This window comes from Ciconia boyciana, chromosome 4 (genome assembly GCF_034638445.1).
Source record: "Ciconia boyciana chromosome 4, ASM3463844v1, whole genome shotgun sequence".
NCBI classification, from domain to species: Eukaryota; Metazoa; Chordata; class Aves; order Ciconiiformes; family Ciconiidae; genus Ciconia; species Ciconia boyciana.
Window position 1 is genome coordinate 14359462 of NC_132937.1, and position 18423 is coordinate 14377884.

General features: G+C 40.3%; 1 protein-coding gene across 1 annotated transcript; it reads left to right on the plus strand.

The window, feature by feature from the left end:
- Positions 1–2055: 2055 nt before the first annotated feature.
- ACAA2 (acetyl-CoA acyltransferase 2) lies at positions 2056–18115 on the plus strand (the record flags this gene model as incomplete). The annotated part of the gene is given in 10 exon segments (XM_072859634.1): positions 2056–2214; positions 4245–4361; positions 6063–6179; positions 8066–8076; positions 9250–9386; positions 11430–11605; positions 13463–13592; positions 15838–15908; positions 16548–16702; positions 17654–18115. Coding segments are annotated over 10 exon segments (1158 nt in total), but the record flags the coding sequence as incomplete, so codon positions are not given.
- Positions 18116–18423: the final 308 nt, after the last annotated feature.

The following is an 18423-nucleotide window of genomic DNA, read 5'->3' on the forward strand; positions in this document are numbered from 1 at the left end:
CCAGTGCTGCCCAGCGCTGCAATAAAGAATACCTGCTTAACAGTCATCCCGACTATTGAGTCCTGATTTCGGCTTTTCACGGCAACAGTTTGGCACCCCAGATGGGACCCGCTCTGCTCGGCTGCAGGACCCGCTGAGAACAGGACTCCCTAGGGTACCCCCGGGATTTCCCGGAGGGACTCCTCGCCTCAATCGGATCACTGCGGGAGCAGACAAGGACCATCTAAAGGAAAAAAAGTATTCTTTAAATCTTTTCTGTTTTGGAATTTGGGATCGGTCATTTGGAAGGTTCTCGTAAGTCGTAGATGTCCTACGCTGAGCGCTGTATACCAGGCTACTAGTGCCTGAGGGTATACATTTGGTATTTAGTACGTTGGTACAGGCACGGGTTAAGCCTTGTACTTCTGCAATAATGTGCTTTTTGGTATTGGTACACTTATGAAACCCGCATGAGTTTGTACTGTTGGCGGTACGGATTTACTGGCACCGAACTCGGATATTGGTTTATTGGTATTGAATTTGGATATATTCGTTAGGCACTGCGAAATCGGCAATTAAGTGTGAATGAGCTGAGTTAACTCTGGTGTGATTGGTGAGTGACTGAGACGCGGTGTGACTGCAAAGTGAGTGTGGAAAACCTGGAGACCTGTGTGTCTCATCCTGAAAATGAATGTGAACCGCTTTTCCTCGTAAATTGTTTTATTTGTGACCAAAATTTATGGGTTGTATTTGGATGAGATATTCAATGTGAGAATTGTGGAACATGGTCAGAGTGGGAGGATAAAGTGTGACAGGTTGAGGTTATTAAAATAACCTGTGGGAGAATAACGGAAGTACAGAATCAATAAGGTAGAATGGGGGGACAGCAAAGTGGTGGTATTGTAAAGAAAAGCCCCCTAGGATGTATCTTAGCACATTGGAAAGAGATAGGGGGACAACCAGGTGGGAGTGTGAATAAGAAAACACTAATCAAATATTGTAATCAGTGGTGTCCCCTGTACAAATTAGAAGATGGTGAAAAGTGGCCCTTTAATGGATCTTTAAATTACAATACTATATTGTAGTTAGTGTTGTTCTTACGGAGAGAAGGAAAATGGGATGAGGTTATGTATGCGGATATGTTTGGGTTTTTTTTTACTTTGCGGAATCGCCCGGAGTGGCAGAAGGATTGTGGTGTTAACCTCCCGCCGCACGGAGGCAGCCTTGGAACAGAGAGGAATGGTGAATAGAGAAGGATTTAGAGGACGAGGAAGGGGAAGGCCCTCTGGAAGTAGAGGAGGACTGGGGAGACAAGAGAAAGAAGTAGAATTCTTAGTAGACACAGGTGCTTCTTTCTCTGTTTTAAATCAAGAATTGATACCTGTGAGTAAAGACTTTGTGACTATAGTGGGAGCTACTGGCCAACAGGAAAAGGTGTTCTTTTTAAACCCCCTCAACTTTAAAGATTTACACCCTGTGGTGGCCAATCCTTATACTTTACTTACTAAATTACGAAACAATCAAGTATGGTTTACAGTATTAGATCTGAAAGATGCATTCTTCTGCTTGCCTCTGGCCAAGGAGAGCCAAAACCTATTGGCATTTGAATGGGAAAGTCCTACTACTGGTAGGAAAACCCAACTTACCTGGACAGTGTTACCCCAAGGTTTTAAGAACAGTCCAACCATCTTTGGGAACCAATTATCACGAGAACTTGAGACATGGGATCCTCCCTCCAGAGACGGAACTCTTCTACAGTATGTGGATGACTTTATTAATAGCAACTGAAACAAAGTCTGATTGTATTCAATGGACTATTAATTTGTTGAACTTTTGGGGACTGAATGGGTATCGAATCTCTCAACAGAAAGCTCAGATGGTGCGACAGCAAGTAACCTACCTTGGATACGAGCTATCTGGAGGACAATGAGAATTAGGAACGGAATGAAAAGAAGCCATCTGCAGAACCCCCCTCCCTCAAACGGTAAAGGAACTCGGGACCTTCTTGGGAATGACAGGTTGGTGTCGATTATGGATTTACAATTATGGAATAATAGTAAAACCTTTGTATGAACTTTTGTTGCAGTGAAGCGAACTCCTTTTGGGACCTATGGAGGTTTGCTGAAGGACTTCACAGCCACCAATCTGACAGAACACGCTGCTCGAGCTGCTCTGGCTGCTGGCAAGGTCTCTCCTGAGATCATTGACAGTGTCATTGTCGGCAGTGTCATGCAGGTTGGTAGTATGGAAAATTTGCTGGTCAGTGATTATTTCATTCGTCTCCTTTGGTGTGGTCCTATAGATAGTTACCTCTGCTTTTCAGCCAAGAATAAACCAAAGGGGTGGAAATGGAATGGGTAAGTAGCCTTTATAGTGTAGTGTTTCCTGTTCATGTTTAAGGGACATACCCTGCATGATTTGTGATATTATTGGGAGCAAGGCTTAGCTTTCTTTTTTTAGTACCAGGGGTAGTTTAAACTAGGACAAGCTGATCTTCTAAAAAATGTGGATTCATTAAACAGTTAGTTGCTAATCCCTGATAAGTTTTTCCTATTTGAATGACTTGAGCTGTGGAACTCAATGATCAGTGAGTTTTCACTGAAATGTATAAATCCCTTTCTTTCTGGAGACTAACTGATTTGAGCCCATTTCCCTTGAGTTTTCTAAATAGAATTTTTTTTAGTGAATATGAGTTTACTTTGAGCTGAAGGGATACATGCCTTGATTGGCAGAGACATTTGGACAATCATATCTTTTCCAAAGAGCTTGTGATGTAGATGCTATTGTATGCAGGGCACCAGCATTGCAAAACTGCAGTTATCCACATATCTAGATTAGGGTCTTTGTTTTGGGCAAGACAGCAAAGATCATTTCTGGGGGTTTTTTTGTATTCTGACTTCACCCTTATTAAGGGTAGGCAGTCTTATTTTGCACTGAGTGTTTCAAGGGTGCAGAAGAAACAAATACCTGAGAACTTTAATGATAAGTGAACAAACGTGCAGTATTCCTTCTTAAGGATTTTCAGCCAAAAGAGTAGTTTTTGATTATTCTGTCTTCTGCAGCTACCATTTCAGCTTCTCTTATTCAACTTTTTAGGTTTCGTAAGAACTGTTTGTGGCCTAGAAAAAAAAAATTGCTGCATCCAAATCTCTTGTAATGCTTTCACATAAAAATAGCATTCTCCTAATAAAAAAAAGTCTTTTCATGTTGAAATTACATTTCTTTTCCTTTGCATCATACTTCCCCATCTCAATAGATGTTATTTTTTTTAGTTCTGGATTCCTTTTAAGTATTATATGATTAAGTTTAAATAACTATGAATGTATGACCATTTTAAACTCCCCTCCTTCAGCAGAAGTGGCTTGGTTAATTTTTTTTTTCTGAACTCACATTGGCAAGTAGCATTGTGCACAGAACTTTTGTCTTTATACTACATATTAGCTTAGGGCATGATCCCCAAGAGCATAAGAGTGTTCTCTCTGTTTGGAAAAGATCCATTACAAACCTATAGTAGTGCTGTTATAATTTTTTATTCTGTACCTGTGCTCGCCATCATCTGCTGACTCGGTAGTTGAAATGCAGAAGCCTAATCATTTAGTTTCATCTCATGTTGGAGCCTGGTTTATTAAAGGAGTGGGTTCAGAAGCAAGCTGCTCTGTGTGCAGTACTTTGCTTTTCAAATAGAAGTCTGATATAACCATCTTTGAAAAGCTTTGGAGGAATGAGGTTTCATTGTTAGAACAGGCCAATGTCCAATTAGAACATCACAGTTATGAAATTTCACCAAGTGGATACGAAGCAGCAATGTCATCTCCACATTTTTGACTCTGTCTGTTTTTTGGGAGCCTTCCCCTGTTAGTCTGAGCAATTTTAATTTACGTTGACGTAATTGCTGCTTGCCAGTCAGGATCTGGTCTTATGTCAGTCTGTTGTGTGTATGCTGTTTTGAAAATAAGGGATAAGGCAAAACCTAAGACTGTTAAGTTGCTGATTTCAGTCTTAACATCTGTAGTACCATTTTTGGCCTGATGTCTTAGCTTTTATGACACAGTTTCTTTAAAATGCATGTTAAGACATTGGCCCTTTTTGATCATATAGGATGGCGTCTTTTTGAAGTGAATGCTTCTTACAACTAGTAGGATTTCTGTTGAACATACACTATCTTCTATCAGTGATGCAATTACACCATTCTGACTTTTCTTCAAGACTTTTACTTCCCAAAGAAATTTGAGTGTAACAAAACCTCCTATTTGTTCTGTCTGCAGAGCTCCGCAGATGCGATTTATATTGCAAGACATGTTGGTTTATGTGTGGGAGTTCCAGCCCTCACTGTCAACAGACTTTGTGGCTCTGGTTTCCAGTCCATTGCCAGTGGATGTCAGGTACAAAGTTCTTTTTTTCTGTATTAGTTGTAACCTTTATCAGACTGTTAACATGAGAGAAGAGACGGGTGTAGAAACGCGTACTTCGTGTTTGGGATGAGTCTTAACATGGATTTTTAGCTACCACTGGTAGAGACTTCCTGTTGTCCTGCATTGTTTTGTGCTGGAGTTCAGCCTCCACAGTGCCATATTGTGGTTGGTTTTAAAAATCATCATTATAGCTATTTTGAGTTTAATATAAGGAATGCAACAAGTGTTAGCCAGTGAAATAGAGCTCAGCTGTGCAATAGTTGCATTCTGTGATCCTGTTTGTATGAATTGGAATTACTGGGCACCAGAACCACAACAGAAAGCTTTCACCTTTTGATCATTGTTTATATTCTCACCTAGCTAGCTATGTAAGCAGCAACCTGTGCTTTTTAAGTATGTTTTTGTTCAAAGATCCAAACCCTCTCATGGGTTAGATAATTTATAGCGTCACTTCTTTTAAAATAGAAGAAAATCAACTTCTCTTTGAGCAGTTGGCCAAAACCACTGAGTAAGATGGTACAGTGATTTTTATTTCACTTGTTTATACAGACCAGTGGTCTACGACTAGCAGTGACTAGCCTTTACAAAATTAAAGGGTATTTTATGAATATTTGAGCAACAACATAGTTGGTTTTGGGTGGTTTTTTTTAAAGTTCCCATTGGCTAGAGAATTATTTTAGGTCTGATCCTCTGAGGAAAACATGTGGAAGACAATGTAGAGTTAAGGTTACATGTTTACAATAATATCCATCTGACTGTTTTTTCTAGTGCTTTCTGCAAAGGCTATACACACATTGGTCTACAATGAAAAAATGGGTCAGAGAATTTGCTCACTTATATCGAAAGTATGGTTGTGAGGTCTTTTCCAAAGATGGCATTTCACTAATGCAGCTAATGTTTCTGTATTTCTCTGGCACACAACAAAGCTGCAGATTCTATTCTGAGCTGCTTAAATGTGCACAAAGTTTTTGGTAACAATAGGAAGCATCTCAGCACATATTACTACAAATCAGTCATAATAATTATTAACTAGTCATCTCAAATGCATATCAAGATAATTTCATCTGCTTTCATTCCAGTACACAAATAACCTTAACTGTCCAAGTGAATCATTTTAAGGAAGCAGAATTTTTGAGTGGCCTGATGGTGCATTTAGGAATTAGGGCTTTTAGGTTCTGTGCACTTTGCTAATGATGAATTAGTGCGTTTTGGGGGTTTCTTTTGGCAGTTTACCTGGCTAATGTTTTCTAAAATGATGTCCCATTTTTTTTAGAACTGTAAGGTCTAGTTTCAGGCTTTGAGGTTAAATTTGTGTTCCTTTTGAGAAGACTGGGAGCTCAAAAAAAAAGTTCAACCATCTGTGAACCTAACCACACAAGCATGCAGATGCATAATGGCTTTGTTCATCAGTCCTGTCATATGTGTGCACCCATATTCTCCCCCACTGATATAATTATTCCTTGCTGAAAGGAAGAAGGAACACGTAATGAAAGATACGGACCCCAATATTAATAGATGGGTAAACCCTTCATAAATATACGCATGGCTAAGCATGAATTCATTCTGTGTGTGTGGCTTTGTAGGTGACAAGGTCTTTTTCTAAAACAGTTGTTATTGTCTTACAAAAATGGCGAACTAAATCCTAGATCTGTTTTGTTTTTCTGTCAACAGGAAATTTGCCTTAATGACTCGGAAGTTGTTCTGTGTGGCGGAGCTGAAAATATGAGTCAGGCTCCTTATGCAGTTTGAAACATTCAATTTGGAACCAGATTAGGAGAAGAACTCAAGGTCTAGTACTTTTTTTTTTTACTTTTTCCTGTGAATAAAGTCATGTTTACAGAGCAACGTAAAGTATTGGGCCTGTAGACACTATATCCTTGCAAATTAAATTATTGGAGATTAGCTCTGGATTTAGTTGTTCAAAGCATTTATCCAGTATTCAGACATTACCAAGACAGTAGGTTCAGGCAATTTTGTTAAGCATGCCATTTTTCTAACTTTTCCAAAACTATCTTTGAACTCCTGTTCCATGTTAAACATGTCAATAAACTCTTAGACACAAAACTTAGTTAACTTGGTACATCCCATCAAAGTACTGTATATAATATAAAAAATTTTCTGATGTCAGAGGCTGTGAAATAGAGGCATACACAGTTTAGGTAAAGCTAGTGAGGCTAGCAATGGGTAGATTGGTAAAGAACATGTATACCTCCAAGCTGCAAGCATCTCTCATTTTTAAAAATGGTAATTTGAAGTTAAATCCGTTGACAGAGAAATTATTTTTACATTATCTTCTGAAGATATATCCTTAGTGAATACTGTGGGAAATTTGCAGCAGGATTTTCCTGGTTTTGGCTGGGATAGAGTTAATTTTCTTCCTAGTAGCTGGTGTAGGGCTGTGTTTTGGATTTTAGTATGAGAATAATATTGATAACACGCTGATGTTTTGGCTGTTGCTAAGCGGTGTTTACACTGGGCAAGGACTTTTCAGCTTCCCCTGCTCTGCCAGGTGCACAAGAAGCTGGCAGGGGGCACAGCCAGGATAGTTGATCCAAACTGGCCAAAGGGCTATTCCATACCATATGACATCATGCTCGGTATAGAAACTGGGGGGAGTTGGCCGGGGGGCAGCGGTCCCTGCTCGGGGACTGGCTGGGTGTCAGTCAGCGGGTGGCGAGTGGTTGTATCACTGGTTTGTTTGTTTGTTTTTTCCCACCAGGAGGGGGGAGGGTGAGTGAGCGGCTGTGTGGTGCTTAATTGCCGACTGCGGCTAAACCACAAGAAGGATCCAGTTCTGCTCTGATAATTACTGTTTATTCAGTGGGTCATAACCGACATCAAAATGCTAAATTAGGATATTTCAGTGTTTCAGCCCTTTGTTTTTTCTACGCTGTTTTTCTATTATGACAATGGTGAATATGAAGTATGCTTGACTCTGTTCTGTGAATCTTGTGTGCCACTGTGACTAAGCCTCAGTACCTACAGAGAACACCTTCACAAGGTTGCTGATAACACTGAGTGTCCATAGGTGCCACTGGGTTCTTATCATGAAGATAATTGAATTATACAGTTGCAGGTGAGTAAGTGATTTATCTTGCAGAACTTTACTGGTGACAGAGAGATAACAAAACCCATCTGAACTGACTGGGCTTACCTTTATCAGGTTAAGTGAAGTTAGACTTGGGTATTTTCTCACCTGAGATGTTTTACCCACAGAAACCTTTGACTCAAGCAAGGTGATTTTACCTGACAGTAGAGAAAGAGCCAAAGAATCAGTAGGCTGCTGTGTCTTTTCACAGTTCCTCACCTTTCCTTCTTGCTAACCAGAAAGACAGGTGTGTTTTCTCATAGGTCTCTAATAAATAATTCATGCAGCAGTGAAATACGCTGAAATGCTAAGAATCATAGGCTTTTCCCAAACCTCTCAGGGCTACATATGGGTGGAAAGAACCACACTAGAGCAGAACGTAGATTAACTAAAATAACACACAAGAACTTGCATACTGTTTTGCAGTTTGTTTGTTCTAATTTAAATGAAGTATCTGTAGGTAACCTGAGTTAATTTTACAAAGAGACGTTAGTTTCCAAGAGGCTGCTGAATAATTAGAAACTGTCAATAATAAATGTTAATATTGCTGTGCTTTATAATTTTCTTTTCATAATGTTCCATGCAGTTGGAAGACACATTTGTTGCGTTAAGAGTTACTGTTGTGTAGGAGCCTGAGGAGTGGCTGGGGGGGGGAACCCTCCCGTTGAGTCACAAGGTTCAGACAGGACCCCCTTGCTTTCTAAACTCCTTCTCAGAGAAGAGTCTAGGTGCGGCTAAGTCCAGTCCTAGTCTCAGACTTGGTCAACGGTTATTTTCTAAGGATTGTATATGCAGCCATTCATCAGAGTAAAGGCGACAGTGTTAATTTAAACGCGCTGCACCCCCCAGTCTAGTTGTGTTGCATGAACTATCATGGCCACATTAATAAAGAGTGCAGTTTATTAGAGCAACAGATACACAGATTCTTTGGATTACCGGTGATAAATTTACTGTCTGCAAAGCATGTGCAAATACCAAGAGTATGAGTGACACTGCCGGCTATAAATGCGTTAAAGATGATAAAGCAACTCTAGAGAGAGATTTCTAAGTTTCCCGGGGAGGCACTTGGAATAACCAAGTGTTCGACTCTTACCCAAAGGCGTCCCAATGAGGGGGAAGAGAGGCTCAGCCCGTCGACTGATCCCAGAGGTCAGAGTGGTACACAATGGTGTCTTCCCTAACATTCGCTTTCTCCTAAGCCATTTTATACTATTTTTCACCTTTTGGGTGGAGCTTGAGTGACTCTAGTCATACATACCTTTGTTTAGGATTGGTGTAAAGTTTTCTTGCTTTGCTTTTAAAGGTATAGGCTAGGAAAAATTCAGAGCGCAAGCTCAGTGAGGGGTGGTCGCACCTTGGAGGCGGGTAGCTTTTGGGATGGAGGTGTGTTTTGGTATTATAATGATGTTATAATGAGCAAAGTTCATCAAAGGACAGCATTTTGTCAGAAACATGGCAGGCTGTTGGCCCAGGATAGCAAATGTGCAACTTACTGGTCACACACAATACCTTTGAGTTCCCATTTAATTGCAGAGCCTGGCCGCGGCGTCTCCACACCGCTCCACCCTCCAAACAGTACCTTCTTAGAGTCAGCACACCAAGTTCCCCTGACATTACCGACGTCTAATGTTGCAGGCCTAGGGAACTTCCATGGAATGGCCTTGCATGTCAGCTGCATTCCACCTGGGAATCTTCTTCAATGCTGTACCTTACCTAAAAGTGTGAATATAAGTTTAATTTCTAAGTCATCTCCAGCTATTATACCACAACATTGTGGGAAGGTCTAACAGATACGCATGTTAAAATACCTATGGCAGTTACAGCTGAAAATCTGGCTGCAAAATACAACATAACGTGAGAGGACTGTGACCGATACACATTCAAAACGCAACAGAGATGCAAAGCTGGTTAGTAAATTTAGGAATGGAAGTGTTTATATGATCCTAGTTTCAAATCTAGTCAGTTTTTAGCATTGATTCAAAGTATTTTTAAGTTTTGTGTAGCTAGTGCATCTTGGTGTAATTTGTCCTTTGATTTGCAGATACTGACTTTGTATACAGATACTGTATACAGATACTGTATTCTTTGTATGCAGATACTGACTTTGCAGATACTGACTTTGACTTGTTTGACTTTGAATACACTGGGCCAGGTGCTGTGCCTATCAGCAGGTTAAGTAACAGCCCCTTTCCGCGGGCTTCCTGCGTCTTCCTAGGGGACGTTCAATAGCCGTTCAGGCAGCAAATGCCGTTGGCCTGTCACATGTCACCTCCTGCCTGAACAGGATTCATGTTCATGAATGTAGCTTGTTGGTGCCCCTTTGGTGGGATGCCTTGCCCTTGTCTTCCCTGCAGCAGGGCAGCATTGTCCCAGGCATGCCTGACTCCCCTCCTTTCTTTCCTCTCCACTGCAGAACAGTCCTCTCCCACAGCGACCCACATCCTTCTTGCGTGCCAGCCTGTGCTATAATTGATCTAAATCCTTTTTCTTCCTTTTGCAAATCATATGCTATTCTACAGCCCTTGAACAGTTAGAGCAGATGGAATCTGAAGAGGGGATATTTGTTCAGGACCTACATTTAAACTGTTCTCTGGGTGGTTTACGTGGCCAAACCCAAAATTCAGAGGCATTGGGTTACTGTGAAATTGATTGATAGTGTAAACAGGATGGTAGGCCAAAAGCCAGTAGAATATGTAGTGGTCGTCCTGGGACTTCAACGTACATTGCAACCCAAAGGTGAACATAGCAAAGGTGAAGCAAAGATCTAAGCATACTTTTAGATTCTAATGATGGTGCTTTTTAACAGCTGCTACTCTCGAAGGAAGATTTTGTATTTTTTTTCAATGCGTGTAGCAGTGCTTTTTGTAGCTTTTCTCAATCGTGTGTTACCTTCCCTGCTGATCTTGTTAGCTAACTCCTGCCACTCCTGGAACCTTTGCTAGAAACTGTGCCCCTGAAGAGGCTTTTGCTTCTTTCTTGTTTGCTAGGATTTTGCCTTGGATTTTTTTATTTCTGCTTGTTATGACCAGTTCATCTTATTCCACACTAAAGAGAGTCCTGTGGCTAATCAGGAAAGAAAAAGACCTTGTAGAATTTATTGAGAAAGTTCAGAGGTAGCTAAACAACATCAGATCCGGCAATTGCAGTGTCTTAGTTTTAAATCCCTTAGAGTTGCATTTGTGGAATGATTTGGAGTGGCTGGGAGTCTTGGTTCAGTTTTGGGAGACAGGATTTGTATTGGTTGTAAATCTGTGTGTTCACATCAATATTGTGGACACAAAAGGTAGCATTTAGTTGCCTGAACATTGGCGTCGAACGTCATCTTAGGTGATGTGGCCAGATGCTCTTATGGGCATCTTAGATACCTACAATGTCTTGAATTGTCTCAGGTTGTTTAGGCAGCTGAATCCCATTCTAAGATCATGACTTGACTGTGAGATCCTGTGGAGAAGCAGCTTGGACAGGATTTTAATTGATATACAATAGCTTATGCTTGTTATCAACAGTGAAAATGTGGCTCAGGATTTTTTCCCACATTCCCCTCTGAGTGAGATTTACAGCTTCTTGGCCCTCTGATATGTGACAGAGCCGTAGAATAAAGTAACAATACAGGGGGATGTGTACCAAAAATATATCTAGTGGTTTAAAAAAAAAAAAAGAAGAGTACAGTTATTTAAAGCTGAAATAACACTTTAATATTTGAGACTTTCTTTGGAGAAGTTTGAGAATATATTTGTAGAGTTTTTGCCCAGTTTCTAAAAAAACAAAGAAACAATAAAACACCAACCAGCCTATTTAAGCAAAATAAAGCATAAACAGTACTGTCCCTGAATTCTTGGTTAAAATAGAGCAAAAGTTGTGTGTACATGAAAATAGGATTATTGGTCATGCTGCGCAATCATCTTGATATTTTTATCAGAGTCCTTTTATTTTCCTTTTTGTGGTTGCAGCTCATGATGCTGGTTATTTTAATGCTGAGATGGCACCAATTGAAGTGAAAATGAAAAAGGGGAAAGAAAGCATGCAAAAGGACGAGCACCCAAAACCCCAGACCACTATGGAACAACTGGCGAAACTCCCGTCTATCTTTAAAAAGGATGGAACGGTGACTGCTGGGAATGCTTCAGTGAGTACGTCAAAGCCTTGGGTTGTGAAAGTGCCACCTCTAAGGTTCTCCAAATTTATTGTCACTGTATTTATGTCTCACTGAGTCACCTTTGGCTGTCAGCGGTGTCTCCTGATGAAAATGATGTGTAATTCTGCAATTGAGTGCCCCTGGTTGACTGTTCCAGCCCCAAGATGGCAGGGGATCCTTCAGTCTCCTCCTGTCCTAAAATTTGGTTCTGTGGATTGTCACTGTTCTTTTCACAGAATCGTATAGGTTGGAAAAGACCTTTAAGATCATCGAGGCCAACCGTAAACCTAACACTACCAAGACCACCACTACACCATGTCCCTAAGCACCTCATCCAAATGTCTTTTAAATACCTCCAGGGATGGTGACTCAACCACTTCCCTGGGCAGCCTGTTCCAATGCTTGATAACCCTTTTGGTGAAGAAATTTTTCCTAATATCCAATCTAAACCTCCCCTGGCGCAACTTAAGGCCATTTCCTCTTGTCCTATGGCTTGTTACTTGGGAGAAGATGCCAACACCCACCTCACTACAACCTCCTTTCAGGTAGTTGTAGAGAGCAATAAGGTCTCCCCTCAGCCTCCTTTTCTTCAGACTAAACAACCCCAGGTCCCTCAGCCGCTCCTCATAAGACTTCTGCTCTAGACCCTTCACCAGCTTCGTTGCCCTTCTCTGGACATGCTCCAGCACCTCAATGTCTCTCTTGTAGTGAGGGGCCCAAAACCAAACACAGTATTCGAGGTGTGGCCTCACCAGTGCCAAGTACAGGGGCACGATCACTTCCCTACTCCTGCTGGCCACACTATTTTTGATACAAGCCAGGATGCCATTGGCTTTCTTGGCCACCTGGGCACACTGCTGGCTCATATTCAGCCAGCTGTTGACCAACACCCCCAGGTCCTTCTTTTCCGCCGGGCAGCTTTCCAGCCACTCTTCCCCAAGCCTGTAGCGTTGCATGGGGTTGCTGTGGCCCAAGTGCAGGACCTTGCACTTAGCCTTGTTGAACCTCATACAATTGGCCCCAGCCCATTGATCCAGCCTGCCCAGGTCCCTCTGTAGAACCTTCCTCCCCTCAAGCAGATCAACACTCCCGCACAACTTGATGTAAACTTTTAGTGAGGCATTGACACTTCCTCATCAGCCTTGAGTTATGCAGTTGATACCTGCAGTGGCTATGTAGAATTAGCCATTCTGCTTCCTTTTGGGGGCAGTGATTACTGAACATTTGCTTTACAAGTCATGCATTATATTAGTGGGCATGCTGCTGCTGCTCATCTTTTTACCACAATTAGTATCCTCTGTAGTTCAAACCACATTTTGCTCTTACCTAGCGTAGACTGGGTGCTTAGCAGCATGTCATTACAGACTGATCCTCTTACAGTCATTATCTTAATCAATTGATTAATGTTCTTTGGGCCAGAAGGACCAATGTGATCATATAATCTGAATTCCTGCCTAAAATAGATCATAGCTGCAGTAAGTATGGGTGTCTGTAAAGTATACTTTATAATTAATAGTACATATATTATCCAATATTAATGGTGTTCTTGCAAGTGTACAGTATGATGTTTCCAGTGTAAGGGAGACTTTAAGTGGCAAAAATGTATTTTACTTTTCTAAAACATTGAAATTAATTAAACATCTGTATTTAACTTTCTTTCTCAGTCCACAGAATAGTGAAAAATTGTGGTTTGTTGTTTGGAATAAACACTAATACAATTGTCTGTTAAATGTTAATAATAGTGTCTTGAACTCAAGCTTTTTTTGAGGGGTGTATTTAGTTTAAAGTGTGGGGATTTTTGTTTGTTTGTACTTTCTCCACTAAGAATGCTTTTCTCTCTTATGCAAGGGGGTGTGTGATGGAGCAGGTGCAGTCATCATTGCCAGTGAATCAGCACTTAAAAAGCACAGCCTTACTCCTCTGGCAAGAGTAGTAGCCTATCACTCAGCTGGCTGTGACCCTTCCATAATGGGCATTGGTAAGTTGCAATAAAGCACATTGTTTTACAGCATCAAGCAGCATTAAAATATTCTTGTGTTGGGCATTCTAAAGGAAAGAAAGGGAGGCTGCAGTGTGCTGAGTCTGGTAGCTCTGAAGACGCTTGTGTGGCTTACTGCAGAGAGACGGTCCTTTCCACTGCATCAGTCCATCTCTCTTATGCAGAGGGACTGACTTACTCCTCAGTTTGACTGAAAGGGGATGTGCAGTGCCTGACCTATAGCATTAGCACTGAACTATAGTCCCCCAGGTACCTTTTTTTTTTTTCCCATTTTTACTCTCTCAGTTAGTAAGTCAAGAAAATAGGCACTCTCGATTTTTTTTAAAAACCCGTTTTCTCCTGAAATTCACTTTAGTTTCCTGTAAGCTTTAAATCCCATTATTAAATGTGTAACTATGAGTTGTCTTCCTCACCTCTTGCTGAAGGAGTATTGGCTATGTGTACCCCTTTCAGCAGTTACTCAGTTGCTCAAGCTAAGATTGGATTCCAGGATACACATCTGTTCAGGTATTATTTTGGCAAACTGACTACTTCTCTTTTTTTGTTAGTCCCATATTTTATGCTTCCTAATCAAGTAGCTGTTAACGCAAACAAACCCTCAAAGCCAATCCAGACACCCCAGGATTTTTCCCTTCTGTTTAGTTTGTAGACAGCATTGTATCCCAGCATCGCTTTTCCTTTCTGCCATTCTGTTCAGAGAGGTCATTGTTGACTGGTTCCATGTGTCAGTAGGAATGCAAATGAAGCATTGTCAGATTTCTTTTCTTGATCAGACTATCTGACTAACACAACCTTCAAAGCAAATGTAGAGGGAGGATTTCTTTCGCTAGACTTCATGCTGTCATTGTGCTTTGTAAGCTAGCCCATTCTTTCTAGGTCAGGCAACTCTTTTGGCTTGTTTAAAAACTCCATAAATCGTATGGAGAAACAGTTAGTATCCTAACTCCTTAACACCACAGCTTGTCCCCAGCAACTGAAAAAGACCAGATGAGATTCATCGACATGACAGCAACAGATCTGAGAAGAGGAGCTCAGACTGAGCAACTGCCCTTTCACATACTGATAGTGATAGGGAGTCCTGCCTCACAATGTCTAGTGAGACAATTCATTATTTAAAAAAAAAAAAAAGAGAGAGAGAAGTGGAAAAGAAGTCTACTTAGCTGTCATTAATGGTCTTTGTATTGTCCACGAGACCCTCCCATTACGCATAACAGGCATACTAAAATCCGTCCGTAATGAGATGCATTTAGAGTCTAGTATTAAGCCGCCTGAGGCTTTCTGATAATCTACTGAGCTTTAAACTGTGCCCTTCTTTTAATTTTTCTGTCTCTTCAGTCATTTACTTATTTTTATGTTTTTTATTCTTTGAGCTATGAGTTTTCAACACCACTTTTTGGTAGTGAGATAGCATTTAGGGTTGTTAATGTTTTAGGATTTATTTTTTTCTTGTCTAATGATGAGCTACCATCTAACATCTCAATATCTTTGTCCTACAAGCATGTATCTAATTAGCCTTTTCAAATTCTCTTTGAGTGTCTCTTTCCTTAGGTAGCTGTGCTTTGAGATTAATCTCCCCTAGTGGATTATACTAGGTTGTAGATGTCAGCTTTCTTCCAGAGAACAGGTTTATTGCCAAACTCTGTAATATTCTCAAAATCTTACTGTCTTCGGTTGTCTGGGACCTGGGTCCAAGGGAACATTTTATTGTTAGGTTTTTTGACTAGAAGATTTTCAGATAAATTATATTAAACCAACAATACCCATAACTAAACACATGACCAGCAAACTCTAGAACAGCCTCCATTTTTCTTTTTTGTATACATGGAGGCTGCAAGTTGTGAGGAAGGAATAAGCTGAACCAAGAATACCGGAAAGGAGAATGCCTCAAAACTGTCATGAAGTTATTTTATTTGGCTGGGGACTGTCAGTTCTCTTGACTTTAAATCAATGCGTATGTTTACCAGCATAGCAGTGCAGCAGTAGTGACGCTCCTAACTTTCCCTGGCAGTGTGTTGAGGAGGCTGCCAAATAGTTTTGAGACTTAGGAGTTCTCTTACCACCTAATAAAGCAGGTGAGTGGCATATCCAGAATTCATTGGCTGCACAGAGGCTCATGGGAGGGGATCTGATGAGGCTTTATGAAGCTATCCTATGTATAACATGTTTATGAGCCTTTATTTATTTATTTTTTATTTAACTAACTGTGCATACAATTTCCAAATAGGCCCTGTACCTGCAATTACTGAGGTTCTGAAGAAAGCAGGATTGACCCTGAAGGACATGGATTTGGTAGAGGTAAGGAGTTTTAACATGAACAGTGAGGTTACTCCTGATCTTTTTAGCAGAAACATTCCACTCATACGTGTAGCCCATCATCACAAGGTAGGTGTTTCTGCATATCTGGAGCCCACCTATCTTAGCTTGCCTGCCTGACCTCTATCCATCTAGTTTCTACCACACAGTTGCACAGTCATTACAAAAATCTCAGGCACGTGGAAATTGAAAATGGTGTGATAGCATTCCATGGAAAAAAATATCCTAATGTGACATGAGGTCTTACTCTGTTGGCTGGACTGTTAATGTTTTAAGTTAGTCACACTTCTCCATTTGTGAACAAGGCCATTTTTTGTCAGAGCCATAGGCTCTTCATGAACACATTGCATCAGAATATACCACATCTTTTTTTTTCATAACATATGCTACATACTTGCTTTGTGTCACATGTGCCAGAAGGATTTGAATTTACATTGGGTTGGCCTGACAATTTGTATGTTGTCTGAGTACGCTTTTATAAACACAGTGTTTAATATTTTTCTTAATCAAAATGACCTGGAGAAGAAGCACACCTCATTTAATCTTGTGTGCACAGATGCTGCTGAAAGCTTGTGTGGAAAGTCAGACATGAACAGTTGTATTGTTTCTCTGATGTTTTAGGTGAATGAGGCATTTGCACCTCAGTATCTAGCTGTCGAAAAAGTTTTGGGCCTTGACCCTGAAAAAAACAATGTCAACAGAGGTGCCATCGCTATAGGTCATCCTTTGGGTGCTTCAGGATCACGGATCACAGTTCATCTGATTCATGAATTAAGGTATGTATGTAGCCGATAGCTGCTGGTAGGGAATGCAATGCTGATGTATTTACGCCTGCACAAGATTTTTAATATGGATACTGTGTGACTAAAATCTTTCAGTCTGTTGACTTAAAACTCTCCACACTAAAGTGTACTGCATTCTGTACAAATTTGTTACCTTTGTGCTGTAGTCCACGTCTTGCAGCTTGACCCTTATTCCATTCCATTGTCATTACAGGATTTTTTGCTTCCTCTAGATCTGATCCAAGCCCACAGTAGTCAGTGGGAAGGTTTCCGTTATTGAAATGGCCTTTGAGCAAAGTCTGTTCTTTTCTTAACAGGGTCCATTTAAAAGGCTTTGTCATCACCTTCTTTCTCCTTTAGTCCATTTTCAGAAATTTTGACTCTTTTGGCTTGCTTGATATGCTTAGCACCATTTTAATCTGAATTTTCCTTTTTTTTTTTTTTTTTTTTTTCCCCTCAGGGCAGAGATCACTGTATCTTTTTGCTTGTACTTGCAACACTATGTTAGTGTTCAACCATAAAGCCTCAGTTAATTTGCACCTTGCAGACAACTGTTTCTTGGAGTGTGGCTGTAGAAAACTTAGCTTTTAGAAACTACCTTGGCAATAAAATTATATTTTACTTATGCCATTTTTATTATGTGTTGAAACCACAAGTATCCCGTAACATCATTCCTTGCCATTTTGTATTCCTAAGAACAATATAATGTACCATCTTTTAGATGGTAAAAGACTCAGACCTGTAACTCCTTGTTTTTCTACAGAAATATTTCAACATCAGTTGAGGCTTCATGATATTTTTCTAGAAAAAGAACAACATGCACATTCTAAAACACCATCTTTAGTAGTATCTAGTTGGTAGCTAGTTTTCTTTCATAAAATCAGGACAACAGCTACTACGGTTTCATAAATGTAAATAATTTTCACTGTTACTTTTTCTGTACAGGCGTCGTGGCGGGAAATATGCAGTTGGGTCAGCTTGCATTGGTGGTGGACAAGTTATTGCTCTTATCATTGAGAACACAGCCTGAGAGATTATGGAGACTGCAGTGTTGCCCGAATTACTAATTCCCTGAGAAACTTCTGCCTTTTGTGACAATAAAGCATCATGCCTTCGTTTTGTGCCATTCCTGCAAGGTAAAGGAATAGCTGAGAAGTCTGAATTCTGAACAAAAAGATTAATTAATGTCTTTCTAACTAAAGGAAATGTAACATCAATATAATTTCACACTGGTGAAGTATTTTCTAAAAGCCTCTTTTCAATCTAAGTTAATGTATTTCTGTAGGCAAAATTATTTTAATTTCCTGAGGAAATTGCCTGTCAAACTTTCACCAAACCTGCCTTAAAATAGCAGTCAGTGCAGCTTTTTAAGCAAGTATTGCTTAAACTATTCTTATTTCAGCTACTGCTGCACATGTGCCTCTCTTACCATCAGGAAATGTGAAAATTTAATTGGAGACCTTCTGAAGTATATGCTGATTGCAGATTGATGGCTATAACGTGTACCCTGCTGTTTTGCAAGGGAAAAGAAAGTGAGCGAAAGCTGAGATTTCCATTGTGCCTCCCAAAAGAACAATAAATATAACAGAAAAAAGGGCTTGGTGTTTGTTTGTTTGTTTGTTTATTTTAAAAGTAAATCACAGTGAGAATTGTTACTTTTGGTAAGTCAGTGTTTATTTTTGGAGAGACTGTTTTTCCTGGCCAAGAAATAACTG